The following is a 15,817-nucleotide window of genomic DNA, read 5'->3' as shown; positions in this document are numbered from 1 at the left end:
GAAGTTCCACCCCGAGATGAGGGTGGCTCAGACCTGCTAAGAGAAATGAGATTCTGAAAGAATTGCTTCCGAGGTTGGGGCTACCACTCCATCCTCAGTTAAAGTTTTTTAAAAAAAGCCTTGTTTTTACGAGAAAACAGAAGTTTGTAGAAGGTGTAGCCACAAGCTAAACCACTTAAAGGGCAGCAAATCTTTAGGCCCACCCCTTTCAACACCTCTAAAAAACAGCACCTGGGGTTCCTTCTGCCCAGTTCATGCTAAAAGATAATTAGAGAATCCCAGAAAGTATACAGGAACTTCAGTATAGACAAATGCTGTGAATATGCAAAGGAACCAGCATTCCTACCTATCCGACTCAAAGGACATGTGGATTTGGGGGAGCTCTCTGCCTCAGGATGCCTCTTCCTTAAGAGGATTACAGAGATAGTATCTCAGAAGTCTGCTGGTGTTCTGAGATGAAAGGCACTGGCCTTGAGACAAAGTGCTGGACAAGGAAACATTTTATTGTTTTATAGGGAGGGAAGGACCAGGGAGGAGAGGAAGGAGAGATGTGTTGGTAACAGCTTTGCATTTGGTTTGTAAATGTATTTAGAACTGAAATATATTAACATAGTTCTCACAAAGTATGCTGTTCCCTGTCTTCTAGACCTCTTTGCTACTTTGTAACATATCCACTAGAGTCTTTGTTGGCAACTTGAGAGACAATGTTTGTGGATAGTCTCTGTGTGGGACTAAACCCATCTCCTCACTTCCTTCTCAGTGGGTCTTGGCAAGTCAGAAAAGCTACTGCTCAGTGAGGCTCTATGCTGTCTGGATTTCCTCAGACTTGATGACCTGAGGCTGTTTTCTTCATCTATTAGAGTTTAGTTTGTACTGCCATCCAAACAACTGCACTGTTTGTTGGAAGAGTAATGGAGTGGGGGGGGGTGGGGGGGAGGGGATTTCAATCTATTACATCTATACCCAAGGTACCAATGAACCGTCACATCTGTGCAGGACTGTGTATCTTGGGTCTAGACGTGACTGTGACAACTGTCAGCTGAGAGGAAACAGACAAGAGTTCAAGAGACTGGAAGTGCTACAATGAAATACCTTCGACTGGGTCCATTCATAACAGAAATTTTTGTAGTCCTAGAGGCTGTGAAGTGTATAAGGTTCTGACACCGGAAAATCCATAGATGACATCATGTTTTCTTATTTAGCAGACAGACTGGTGAGAGGCCTCCTTAGATTTCTTAAAGGGCAACTCCAGTAATTACATCTTCAAGTTCCAGGAGTTAACTTTCTACAAAAACTTTTGAGTGGATCAGTACCTTCCGAGCATAGCAATAGTTGCTAAGAAGAGCCTAAAAACTTGGAGTACTAGCTTCAGTACATCATCTGAAACTGGGGACAACATGGTTTCCCAATTTTTGAAGATAAAATAGTCCTAGAGAAGACACTGAAAAAGTGAGGTGTAGATTATTTTCACTGGCACGATCTACAATCACTTGGGATACAGAGCTTCGATGGACAGTTTAAGCTTTCTAGGCAACGGTGTCTTCCAAACCAAGGCTGGGCATTTCTTCCTCAGCCTGGAGAGCTAGACAGAGCAATTCGTTCCTATGAGACAATACTGCTACCAATTTACTCAATTTACTATGTCAAGTTCAAGCAAAGATAAATAAACAACTTTATCAGAGTTAATAACTACAATCAAAGAGTTGAGTTCTTGATCATTGAGTAAGTTACTTTCTAAAATTAATAACCAAGATAGAAAATTGAAGACCTCACTTACAAAATAGTCAAATTAGTGATCTGTTTGGTAAACTAAGACCTCTAATGCCCATAGTACTTTCCCGAACGTTACAGAAGGCAGAAACTTTTTTTTTTTTTGTCTACATATATAACAATGCATTTCTTCCACTTTTTTCCTTCAAAGGAGAACTTTATGGCTCCTCGTTGGCATATCCAAGGCATTTTTATCACCACTCTTATGCTTTGGGGTCATTTCTGATTAAAATAAGAGTTTACTTTGGATATAAGCCCTGCAATAGTGACAGCCACTATACAATGCAGGTGCCTGTGAACTGTCTAGCAAGTAGGTAGAATACAATCCTTGGACTTAGTCTTAAAAGGGGCTGTGAACAGATAACACTGTGAAACATGGAATGGATTCCGTGACTGGGTTCAGAGCTTAGACAAAGGCATTGCTTATATCACAATGTCAGGCATTCTTGGAGTCTTTACTTAGTCACTGTTCCCAATATCATCACCACCTGGTCAACCTTCTGGCTGGCAGCACCCCTTCACTGCAGTAGCTGAAGCCTCTCCCTCTTGGTGTTCATCCAGATTATGCAACTATGGCACACAGCCGAGGACATTTCCACAGCGTGACGGTGACAGCTCTGTGGTTAAGAATGCATACTGTTGTACCAGAGGATTGTTTGCAGTAGCCACATAGGTGACTTGCAACCATGTGTAAGTCCAGCTGCCAGGGCTCTGATGCCCTCTGCAGGCCTCTGTGGGGACTGCACTCATCTGGGCATACCTCCCACCCCCATATATACTCAAAATTAAAGTAATTCTTTGAAGTGAGGGAGTGACTGAAATATGTTTGTGTATGGGTATTTGCATATCAACGCAGGTAAACAGGAGTCACTTGAAATGTTCCACAAAACATTTCATCAACCTCAGTAGCAAGAAGAGCTATGCTAATAAATTAAACTTTTCCTTAGAGTTTATGTTTACGAATTCCTCTTTTTCTTTTTTTCTGGTTCCTAACAGCTTTCTGCTAATATCTTAAGACACAGCTTTCCTGCATACAACAGAATGATTTTGATAATCATTTCTTTCTTTGGTTTAAAGTAATTAGATTAATGGTAAGCATGCTCCAAGTTCCCAGCTGTTCCCTGTTGTTTATGTTGGCAGGTCTCTTCATGTCATGCCTTCCCTAGGAAGATGGGTCTTCACCCCATCACTTCAGGACACCCCTTTCTCGTTCTACTCCCGCTCTGTCTTCTCTCTCCTCTCTCATCATCTTTCATTCAGTTCTCTTGTGTTTTTCTTTCCTTAAAGACTGATTACGCCGGTCCCCCTGGTCAACTTCCCTGGCAGATCCAAGTCCCTGGATGGATTCAGTGTGCTGAGAGAATTCTGGTATCTAAATCTAGTTGAGTCATCAGTTTATGCTTAGGTCAAGTTTTACTGACTTTGATTTTTTTTTTCAAAACCTGGCTGCCATGTATATTTTAAGGTTTAAACAATTTTGCTTCCAAAGCATAAACACCTTGGTTCCAGGGTATCTGTCAGATGCCTCTTAAAATCTTTTCTTCAATAAAAACAAATGTTTTCCATTTGCTTAAGATTTTTTATTTATTATTTATTTATTTTTTTACGGTTGTGCACTCCTGAGATTGCAGGATATCTTGATATTCTCTCCAAATGAGCAGAGAGGGCAGAGATTCAAGGAATCGAACATAGCATATTTTAGTGTGTGGAGAGAGAAAAAGAAAAAAAATCCCACTTCTCTTTGCCTGGCTAAATGATTATTTACATGTTCTTTGTTTATAAGGCTGGAAGAACTTCTTTAATGTCACTCGGCAGATTGTAAGTAAACATATGAATCACATCACCCTGGCTGTGAAGCATTCATCTACTGTATGCTCGGACAAATACATACTTGAGTGTTACTGTGGTTAAAATTAAGTGGTGCAGATATGTCTTTTGGACACGTACCTGCTCTTATGAGCACTCTGACAAGAGACCAGGGAACTAGAAAGCTTTGAGCATAAAGAAAATGCCCACAAAGAGCAACTGGTCCAAACCAGGGACTCCAGACAACTTCCTGGAACAGCAGCACTGTGCTGGAACCAGCTCTTACTGCTCATGAGTGGACTTGAGACATTTCTAGTAAGTTTGCAAATAAGTTGCTAATCATGATCATTAAAAGTTAAGTTTTATGTACTAACAATCTCATAAATTATACAAATTGAAATAATATATGTAACATATATATGTATATATGACAAATGGATATCTGACAGGAATACTACACCATGATATGTCACTATGTTCAGTGACATCATGCCTTGGCTTGCAACCAGTCATACATCAAGGGAATTGGCAAGTAGATGTATTTCTCACAGAGGTGAATTCTTACACAATCCAAATTCTTGAGGAAAAGATTGTAAGAAGCATGCAAACCATCTGACAGATATCCTGGAACCAAGCTGTTTAAGGTTTGGAAGAAAACTGTTTAAATCTTGAAACATACATGGTGGCCAGCTTTTTAAAAAAAAAAAAAAAAAAAAAAAAAAAAACAAAGATAGGAAAAGTGACCAAAGCAAAAACTGGTGACTCGACTTGATTTAGAACACGGGGAACACAGAGATGAGAACACATGGAACACAGAGGTGAGAACACATGAGAACACCTGGAACACAGAGGTGAGAACACATGAAACACAGAGGTGAGAACACCTGGAACACAGAGGTGAGAACACCTGGAACACAGAGGTGAGAACACATGGAACACAGAGGTGAGAACACATGAAACAGAGGTGAGAACAGATGGAACACAGAGGTGAGAACACATGAAACACAGAGGTGAGAACACATGGAACACAGAGGTGAGAACACATGGAACACAGAGGTGAGAACACATGGAACACAGAGGTGAGAACACATGGAGCACAGAGGTGAGAACACATGGAACACAGAGGTGAGAACACGCAGAACACAGAAGTGAGAACATGCAGAACACAGAGGTGAGAACACATGGAAAACAAGTGAGAACACATGGAACACAGAGGTGAGAACACATGGAGCACAGAAGTGAGAACACGCAGAACACAGAAGTGAGAACACATGGAACACAGAGGTGAGAACACATGGAACACAGTGGTGAACCCTAACAGGCACACTGCTAGGCTCCTGCAGTTGGTATTTCATCAGTAGCAGACAGTCCGCAGTTCCTCAGCAGGCAGGCAGTGATCAGAAGGCTGTGCGTTTGTGAGACTGCGCAGAGCCTGTCCGTGAGAGGCACAGACCTGGGAAGATTTCCTTGCAAGGCATGGGGAGGGGAGAAATTTTCCATGAGATCCAGAAAAATAGATTTCCTTCTTTGCTCCTTGGGACACATTGGGCGTTGATTTAAATTGAGTTCCACTAATCCATTTTTGAGTGGAGCACATTAAATATCTTTTTCTCCTTTACCAAAATGTTAAGTCTCCAGATAAATCCCCAAAGGTAAGAGATAATCAAAAGTTTTCCTTTATCATCAAAAAAGGAAAACACAACAAGAATATCTATTCCCAAGAAGGAAAGCTTAAAACTATTTTTGTTCGATACTTTTCTTATAAATAAGCATATTTAAGCTTTTGATTTACATTATAAAAACATAACTCTTTTTTCTGAAAAAAAAATCTGGTTCTGCTATAAACAGTAATAGAATACACAGAGGGAAAGTCTGGAACCACCGAGAATACAGCCTTCTCTTTGAAAACAAAACTGAAAACAAGTTGTGAAAATTAAAAGGTCCTAAAGCTTTGTAAATAGGGTGACTATTTGCTTCTTTTCTCCAGGATCACGTGGGAGGGACCTCACTATCCACCTATGGAGAAAACGAGGAAGAATAATGTGACCATGGGCAGAGGGCACCAAAATTCCCCCAAATCTTTCTTCTTTGGTAGTGCCAAGAGGCACAGATTAGCACTGGGTCATTGACACAGTTATCAACAACTTACCATTGCTTGGAACCTGTTATCAAAGACACACACACACACACACACACACACACACACACACACACACACAAACACACACACACACATATATAGATACTTTTTTTCCTGAGGTGAAAACTCTTAATTGGAAATAATCAAACATGCATAGGATCAAATAAATGTGAGGTAAAGTTAAATATTTTCTGCTCTTACAGGCTAAGTTTAAGCCTGTAGACCATCCTGGATGAATTAAGACCATAGCACCAAACTCTTCAAAATGTATCTATCACAGTTCTGTTTGGTAACAATTAGGAGCCTTAACCTTCATGGGTGGTTTAGATTTGACATGATCTGTACTAAATACGTTACAGGTACTGTACCATTATTCTGTTTAAACATCTGTAAGATGTACTGGGACTTTCATTTTGAACATTGGTCACTTGAGTTTTTGGATAGATAAATGATTTGCCCCAAATCACATGAATGGTGACAGCAAGGTTTTGGGCCTGTCTGGTGTCCATCTCTGACCTAGTAACGGCCACCGCGCTTGAACACTACAGAGGGCCTTCAAACCAAGGCGAGCTATTTATTGTCTGCTTTTTTGCTGAAACATCTCTGGAGTTATGTTTTCACACTGTGATCTCAACCGGGCAAAAACATTCCTTCCACATGGGGAATCCTAAGAGCTCTCTCTGCAGAATCTGAGAAGAAATAAGATTCAGCTCTTGGCCTCAGACTACTTAGAATACTGTCCAGGAGGAAGACAGTCGGAAATGACCGCAACACATTAGTATTATGATTGCCCCAAGAGGGGCATATGTGACAGAGAGTCCCCAAAGAAAACAGAGAACTTGGCAGTGGAGTAAGCAAAAGGTAGATTCTGGGTGACGTTCTCCACTGGAGAGGAGACATTTTCACCATTTGAATTTTCTAGGGAGTCCTTATCCCTAATTCCCTACAAGAGGAAATGCACAGCAAAGAGAGCCAGGGAGGGAGGACTAGGTGCTAGAAAAGAATTCTGCAAAGTTAGAGAATTGGTGCTCGGGAAACTGAGAACCATCCTATTAGAAAAAAAGAAAGGTCATCAAATACTATAGATGATGAAACCGACTCAGTAGGTAGAGTCAGAAGATGTTCTGTTCTCTTTAATGTTCTTTTAATGTTCTTCTGGGTTTTTTGTTTTGTTTTTTTTTTTTTTTTGGTTTTCTTGTGATCTGTACATTCAGGAAGAATTTTCTAGATAAAATGAAGCACCACCAGGCTGTCTCACGCTTCTGGAATTGGTTCTGTACTCGCCTGTAATAGCTGTTAATTGAATAGATGGCTTCAACCGGAACTTAATCCGTCTTCCTTCTTAATTTAGATTATATCTGACAAACCAATCTTCCTTGGTTAGATTTGAAATTATTCCTAATGTAGCTAAATGATAGCTAGTGAAATCAGATTTATCTTCCCTGAGAGGATAAAGAGGAGATTATCAATATATCTGAAGTTCAAAGGCAGAAACTTGACTCCTAGTTCTCCCGCTTTTTCTTTGGGGAATTTCCACCAATGTGAAGCTCTGGGCTGTTTACATTTGGGTTGGATACAGGGGGCTAGTAAGAGTTCTTCCTTCCTGTCATGAGGATGACAAAGCTACAGAATGTGATGATGTGTTTGCCATCGGACTAGCCTCATCTACCTCTCCTTGCATGGCTCCACAGGCCAAGCTCCCTCATGCAATTGCTCCTCTCAGCGCTGAGCACATTTGGTCCTATTGGGAGATGCTTATAAAGGAAACTGCAGCATGCTGGGAAAATCCTTTTCTTTTTGGACTGGGCTGATCTAGCTGCGTTCTGTCTCTGCCACTTGTCTGACCTCAGGCTAACTGTTTAATCTCTAAATTTTACATTCCTTTCTGATAATCAAAAAAGTGGATGCTTCACAAGACTTCAGGGAGGATTTGAAATAAACATATAAATAAGGCACATAAAGAGAGAATGTGTCAGCAAATCAGAGACACTGTTTCTCTTCCACAGGGTTGAATCAATAAGGTCAGGGTTCAACCAACAGTAACTACAATGGTTCTCCTTGCTACTTGGTGGTGCTGGGCCCAAGAGGAATCAAAAAAATCTTTGTTTAAAGTGTTGCAGTCCCCATCTGTACTGGCTGCTTTTGTGTCAACTTGACACAAGCTGGAGTTATTAGACAGAAAGGAGCCTCAGTTGAAGAAATGCCTCCATGAGATCCAGCTGTAAGGCATTTTCTCAACTAGTGATCAAGGGGGAAGGGCCCAGCCCATTGTGGTTATTGCCATCCCTGGACTGGTAGACCTGGGTTGTATAAAAAAGCAAGCTGAGCAAACCAGGGGAAGCAAGCCAGTAAGTAACATCCCTCCATGGTCTCTGCATCAGCTCCTGCTTCCTGACCTGCTTGAGTTCCAGTCCTGACTTCCTCTGGTGATGAACAGCAATGTGGAAGTGTAAGCTGAATAAACCCTTTCCTCCCCAACTTGCTTCTTGGTCATGATGTTTGTGCAGGAATAGAAACCCTGAATAAGACTCCATCCCTTGAAAATGTATGTGTTTATACATTTATTGCACAAAAGCAAAGAAATCTAGAGTTTAAAATGTGTCCTAACTTATAGAAATGCGTGTTAGGACAGTATGTATCTTTCAAAGGAATCTTGTAGCTCACTCCCGACTGCCTTATGAGGGCTAAGTAGGGGAATAAAAGGGACTTGGCAGTGCCAAACCAACAGAGCTTGGAGAAGACAGGGGCATGAACACATCGGTGAGAACAGACCTTTTCATTAGCCTGGAAAACTCTCTCATTCAGAGGTTCAATTATGAGGCAGAGAAAAATTAGTCCTCCTTCCTAGAGAGATGATAACATTTGGGGAAGGAAATGTCTTACTGTAAAGTTGTGTGTGTGTGTGTGTGTGTGTGTGTGTGTGTGTGTGTGTGTGTGTGTGTGTTAGCTATTGGAAAGAGTAGAAGAAATAAATGACTACACCAGAGAAGGGAACCATGTAATTGGGATTTATCTTGGAGAGCAATATGCATCGTAAGGGGAAACAATCAGCTTGAGATCTTCCATAGCTGGCACCGTTGTTTCTTTATCTTTAGCTAGTTTTTTAGGAGGCCACTGAATTTTCTCTACATACTTGCTCTTTCTTGGAGAGCCTGGCTATCCCTCCCCTCTCCTCTCTAATTCCCTTCATTCTGTTTTCTCTGCCAGCCTTACCTGCAGCACTCTTCCACAGCTGGTCCATCTAGACAGCTTTTACTTTTGACCCTTCCTACTGCATGTGCAAGTACATGGTGGGTGTAACCACACAGGTGCTATGCTGTTATTCTTCCTGATTATGGGATTTCTCACAGATTATGTCATTTTTATACACAATTCTTAAAACAACAGTACGACTGTGATATGGTCAAATAAATTGAGTAAAAATTATCTCATTCAAAATTTGCTTATTAAAAAATAAGGTCCCATCTCATCAGGTTCATAGAGAATTCTCTAGTAGGATATTTCATTCAAACTTCACCTACTAATAATCTACTACATGCCTCATATTTGTTACAAGGGTGAGTTTTTCAACACACACACCCCAAAGCCAAAGCTAAAGATAAACAAAAGCCACCAGCAAAGCATGAAATGCAGAAGACAACATTCTGCTAATTAGCTTGGTATAGAATTTCTACAGTGCAGACACACTGCAAACATCATTCTGCATTCTATAAATGCATAGAATTCTGATTTTCCGACAAGATAAATTTACTGTAAAAGAGGCCACTTTAGACAATATAATCTTTGAATTGTTTGGTTTCTTTCTTTGCTCTGGGGGTGGCGGTGCATGGACAGGTCTCAGAGCTGGCCTGGAGCTCACGTTGTAGACCAGGCTGGCTTCAGACTCTCTGTGGAGACCAACAGTGTGTGCCATCGTGCCCAGCCGAGTTAATGTGATGGTTTAGATGAGAATGGCTTCAGAAGGCTCGGAGATTTGAATGCTTGCTCCTCAGTTTGTGGGAATGTTTGGGAAGGAGCAGGAAACTGGCTTTGCTGAAGGAGGTGTGAGACTTTGAGATTTCAAAAATCCACACCAGGCCCAGTCTTCTCTCTGTCTCTCTGTCTGTCTGTCTCTCTGTCTCTCTGTGTCTGTCCATCTGCCTCCTCTGTCTCCTCTGTATATCTCTTTCTGTGTCTCTGTCTGTCTGTCTGTATGTATTTCTCTCTCTGAGTCTGGCTGTCTTCCTTCCTCCCTCCCTCTCTGCTTGATCTTACAGATCAGACTCAGCTTGAGTCCGAGCCTGCTGCCACTATGTTTCCTGCCAGTATTATCATGGACTGACCCTCTGAACCTATAAGTAAGCTCCCAACCAGTGATCTCTTTTCTAAGCTGCCTTAATCTTGGCGTCTCTTCACAGCAGTAGAAAAGCAAAGGTGATTTCTTCTCGGTTTCCTCCTCCTTGCCTGCCCCCATCCACGGAAATCAATTCTACAAGCATTTGGCCACAGTTAATTTGTGCACCACGTCCTGGGCCAGCTTCTTGGTGCATAAGGACACAGCAGCTATCCTTGTCTCACATGACTAATGATGTCAGGAGAAGACTGTCAGGGAGCAAGTGCCACTGAGATGCTGATTTCTAGTGTGTAGTAGATGATTTGGTGAGCTGTCAGGATTGGGACTCATAACAGGGATTTACTGAAAGGGCCCAGAAGGGGGGGACACCATAAGCAAAGGAAGCTGCAGAAGCTGAGCTGTGTACACTGGCAAAGGCACAACGGCCTCAGGTAGGCAGAGGATGAAACACATGACCTTGCTGACCTTTGGTTCCATTCTAGGTGAAAAGGAGGTGGTAACAGGTGAGGCAGGGGCTCTTCGTCTTTTTTTTTTTTTTTTTTTTTTTTGTGCTTTTAAATACCTTGATTGCTAAATAAAGGACAGATTTAAGGGAATTTAAGAAATAAAGCCAAGGGACCAGTTAGGAAGTAGTGCCCACAGAATGTCATCCACAGAGAAAATTTTTATCAAGGACTCCTGGAAACTCCAGTAGTAGAAACTTCCTATCAAACTATGTCCAGTCACTGGACAACAAGAAATAGGCTCATCCCATCTGTAACTGTAGCACATTGTTTCTTTGTTTGCATCCTGGTTCTTATGCTTTGTATCTAACTCTCCTACTGAAATGGTGTTGGCTGCAGGCAGTGAGTCTAGTCATCCTGGACTGCTGGGAAATATTTACTAAATGAATCAGTAAATGAAAAGGCAAAATGATGCCTGGCTTGGACGAGAGCTTCATGCTGGAATTAGACGCCTACTTCTAAGGAGCAAGTGATGTTCTCAGGCCACAGATACTTTTGTTCATATATTTGTTGTATGTTTCTTTCTCTTGGGCTATTTTTAACTTCCACAGACCTATCCACCAATTACTCTGGCACTGCTGGGTTATGAGGCCTCTCAGAACAGCTCTAATTGGTTTGTAGACGATGGTCTTGAGAGGGATGGAGAGTTGCTATGTTTTTTTTTTTTTTTTTCCCACACTAAAAGGAAATGGCCTTTCATGGAAGCCCCAAATGTGCTATTTCCCCAACAGCTGATGGTAATTTTAAGCATCCATCTCTACCTGGTACCTTAAGTTCATTAAAGCCCAGAGTCAAGCCTAGAAACTCTAGGCTTAGCCACTCCCAGAGAAAGAATTATATGCTGGCCAGAGTCTTCCTTAGCCTACTTCATTCTAGGTTAGGCTGGATGTGCAACTCCAGTTTGAATCTTGGCAGGCAAGGACGTGTGGCGAGAGTCCACGGTTCCCTCTCTGGGCTTCCATGGTGTCCCTCTTCCTTGATATATTTGAAATCTCTTTCACGAAACACTTTCATGAGTGAAATACGTGATCGGGTAACTCCCTTGGCACATTCCAGTGGGCACTCCATCTCCTGCCACCAGGTTTAAAGGGTTGAGATGGATGGGGTTGCCATTTCATGGTAGAGATGTTGGGCCATAGGAAGGTGATGATGAAAGCTCAGGCTAGAGACCTCACTGCACACTCCTGCCCTTTGGTTATGGAAAGTCTTGCTTCTAGCCAGCTGGGTCTATATGGGCACAAACTGGGTGCCAGGTGTTTCTGCCCACAGCTCCAAACCCAGGACCTCTGTGTCATTTGATTTATGAGACTCTGATATTTCTTATGCCTTCAGCTCTTATACACAAAGGAACATTCCCCTGGGGCTCACTAATGAAGGTTGTGCGGCTGTCTTCAAAGGAAGTCTGATGTGGTGTTTGACTATTTACCATTGAGCGCGTACAGCCCATGCCTCCTATACTCAGCCGACGACAGGATTAGAAGTTTTGAGAAAGAGGCCAGAATGGTGGTGTTGTAGACATTTCAAACATGGAAACAGAACATTCCTCCCAAATTGTTCTCACATGTGAGGGATTACTCAGACATGCTTGGAGCTCACTGAAACTCTCAGGCAGCCAATAAGTGTGTCTTGATTGACTAGCTGCAAACTACAGACTTACTTCTCTCCTCAATGCCATTTTGTTTTCCATTCTCAATGAAGGGGCAAGTTTGTGGTTCAGTAGGAAAAGCTGACTGACAGCATAGTAGGATTTATAGTCCCCACCCGCATACCATACTTTTTAGGTGACGCCACCCGGGCAATGTGCATACACTACGAGACAAACTATTAATAAACATACCTTCGCCGACACCTGCATGCTGTTTTCCTGCATGTTCATAATGGCTTCAGAGATCTTGACGTCTATTGGGTCCATGACTGACTCAATGTTGAATGGTCCTTCCAGTCGCTCAGCCACCAAGAGCATTGCATCTGGTAAAAGACAGGAGGACATTTATTTCAGGACAGAGTCTTCTAAGTTTTTAATGTCTATTCCAACATTTACAGAGAACTGGATGAAAAAAAAAAACATTCACTCCTAAGACTTTATGTGTTCAAGTGAAATGGGTGCTTAAATCTTAAAATCATAATATACTTCACGTCAAGATTTAAGATTATCTCTTACCCATAGAATAATGCCTGAAATATGAGAATTTCAATTCACATGTAGTAAGTTGAGCGTATGTAATTTTACATGAATTCGAAACAGTGTTTGTTGGGTTAGATGTGAACTGCATTTGGAAAATGAGTTTTGATCACCATTATAGATTAGATCTGAAATCTATGGAGGTATATGTTTTAAACAACATATCCCATGATGTTTTGACTGTGAAATGCCCCGAGAGCCTCTGGCATTTGAAGACCTAGTCCCTAGCTGGCTGCACTGAGAGAGGTGTGGCCTGAGAGGGAGGTGTGGCCTGAGAGAGGTGTGGCCTGAAAGGGAGGTGTGGCCTGAGAGGGAGGTGTGGTCTAAGAAGGAGGTGTGGCCTTGCTGGAACAGATATACCACAATGGCTGTGGGCTTGGAGAGCTCAAGGTCTTGCCTTCCTATCAGTCCTCTCCCTCTGCTTCCTGCTTTCAGTTCAAGACGTGGCTCTTAGCCTCCTCTGCATGCTTCCATACCGGCTGCTGGTTGCCATGGTTCCCCTCCATGATGGACTCTCAGCGCTCTAGAATGGTGAATCCCAAATAAATTCTTCCTTCTACAGATGGACTTTAATTATGTTGTTTGGTTACAGAAACGAGTAGCGTGGGGCCCCAGCTTATGGAACTAAGGCCGCGGAATCTTTAGGACTTGAGGCCTGGGTGGGGGTGAGGGGTAGTAGGAATCCTGGAGAAACTTTGAGATTGGCTTCCGCTTCCTGCCCAAGTTCTCTGCATAGAGTCTGCACAATGCTCTCGCAGCCACAGGCAAGGCTGCTCCCACTAACATGTCTTTCCCACCCGAAATACCTCCGAAACCACAGGCTGAGACAAGTTCTTCCTACCTAGGTTACTTCTGGCCTAATACAACTTCTCTTCTTTGGGAAGATGGAGAAACAAGAACATTGAAATGCTGACTTGTGAACACACAGACCCAACGAACATAGCCTTTGGTATGAAGTACTTTTAGATTTTAGAAGCTTTCTCATGTCCTTGCTTTGGGCTAACACTGTACCTAAAAAGCTCTTCCATTTAGGGTCTTCAGTATTCTCGGGGGTGGGGGATGGGGGGAGGTGTTGGTGAGGATAAAGGGCCTTTTTCTCATTTGGGTGGGAAGAGGAAAGCAGATCTAATGTGCTCTCAAAAATGTCTGGGGGGTTGCACTGAATTAAATTGAGCTCGATGTGGGCAGGGGTCTCTTAATTGTCACATGGAGACACCAGTTATGCATTGGGGGTCATTCTTCTCTGAGCTATCTGGAAGGCTACAGGTAAATGACATATCAGTTGACTGCTGAATTGAGTCAGGGTCCGCAGTGAAGGGGTAGGAGTCCACGCTAATGTCACTGGACGTTGGCCCAGCCTCCATTCTTGGGAACCAGAGCATGCTGTGGTGATCCACTTTCTACTTGGGGTGTAGAACGAACGTTTTCCGAGGGTGAGAGCGTGCCTGTGTGGAAAGAGCCGTGCTTGAGTTAGCGTGGCTGAAGAACTAATTAGTTACCTAGGATTTAAAAGAACCATTCCAGGCAGCTTCCACATTAAACGGCAAAAGCTAGACTTTTAGCTTAGACTCAATAGGTCTCGAATTTTTCAGTTGCTTAAACTCTTAAAAACGAAGCTTAAAAAAATTTAGCCCTTTTCAGAAAAATCTACATTTATTATCCAATGCTCACAGAATACGGAAAAAGAAAACAAAGAAGACTAATATGCCCATAACCCCACTTCCCAGAACAATACTGTGAGCTCTGTGGTGCATGCCCTATTTATTTTTTGCTTTGTGCATGAATATTTTAAGCATGCAATAAAATATACTGTGCATATATCATATAATCCGCTTTCTAAATGTAATATATTATTAATGTAAAATGCTGTTTATAGTTAGCTGTTTTACAGTACTAATGTGAGGAAACCAAGTTTTATTTTTACTGCACACTCAACCATGTTCAACCCAAGTCTAACATCAAAGCATTTTCAGGGTTATAAAGTAGCTATGAATTAGACTGGTGAGAAACCTTTTAAAATGATTTTTTTAATATAAAAGATATAGAACTGTCTGGAAAGTAAAGATTCATGTTTTTAAAGAGCCCCAGGCTTTATAAACAGTATGAACTTTTAGTGTAAAACCCAATGTTCCTTCTGCCAGATTTCATATGCGAGTTCCCACTGTATTCCTTGGGAAATGAGGAGGAGATAACCATTCAGGAGCAGAAAGAAGCCATTGGCATATCACCCAGCTCCACATTCCACCCCATGCTTTTCTCCCAGGTGCAAATGGACCCGTAGAAGTGTGTACGTTGATGGCATCACATACAGAAGCTGTACATTTTTTCTGATATTTTTCTTTGATGACATACATTAGTGCATGTGATGGATCTTTTTAACAAAGCAGACATTCCACAAGATCTTAATGACCTAATTACCAATTAGGTGGGAAGAAAATACACTTTATTTCATTGCAGTAGATCATTGTGAAATTCATTTTTTTCTTTTGTGGGTTTGAGGAGCAGTTACATGTCTGAAAGCTCGTTGCTTCTTTTCTGTCTTTCTGTCTCATTGTGTGCTTATCAAAAAAAAAATATTCCTTATCAGAAAACTTTTCAGCCAGTTTTCTGGTGAGGATTTACTGCTTGTGACAGATGTAATCTAAGAATCTGGAAGTTCTAGTATGGGAAATGTATTGAAACCTCAGAGAGAGGCAAAAGATGTAATTAAAGGAAATGGTAACTATGAGATACTTGTGTGCTTCATATATGCACTTGCATGAATCATCATACAATAAATATTGGTCTTTCTCAATATTTGTTTTTATCATGAGGATGTTGCATTGTAAAGAAATAATTTTGCTCATAAAAAAGTCTGTAAGGAAAAGGGCACACTTTTGGATTGTACACTAAGAATTTAACACAGAGTCTGAAATGACATAGACTATGGTTTCTCCAAGATTTTGTTTTATTCTTGCCATAAATTTGAGAGGGAGTAAGAGGTCCTTATGGAAGGAGTTAAAAGGAAGAAAGAGAAGGGAGAAATGACTAGATTTAAACTTTACAGTTTCTTGTTCTTCTTGATTGACATAAAACTTCCTTCG

General features: G+C 41.6%; 1 protein-coding gene across 2 annotated transcripts in view; it reads right to left on the bottom strand.

The window, feature by feature from the left end:
• The window catches only part of GPC6 (glypican 6), a 970,157-nt gene that overhangs the window by 89,045 nt on the left and 865,295 nt on the right, over positions 1–15,817 (bottom strand). For both annotated transcript variants that reach the window (XM_080917258.1, XM_080917257.1), the window contains exon 5: positions 12,390–12,520. In XM_080917258.1, coding sequence (XP_080773384.1) covers positions 12,390–12,520 — 131 coding nt within the window. The remainder of the gene's footprint in view (positions 1–12,389; positions 12,521–15,817) is intronic.

Source organism: Micromys minutus, assembly GCF_963924665.1.
Source record: "Micromys minutus genome assembly, chromosome: 5".
NCBI lineage: Eukaryota > Metazoa > Chordata > Mammalia > Rodentia > Muridae > Micromys > Micromys minutus.
This window is presented reverse-complemented; position numbering and strand designations above follow the sequence as displayed.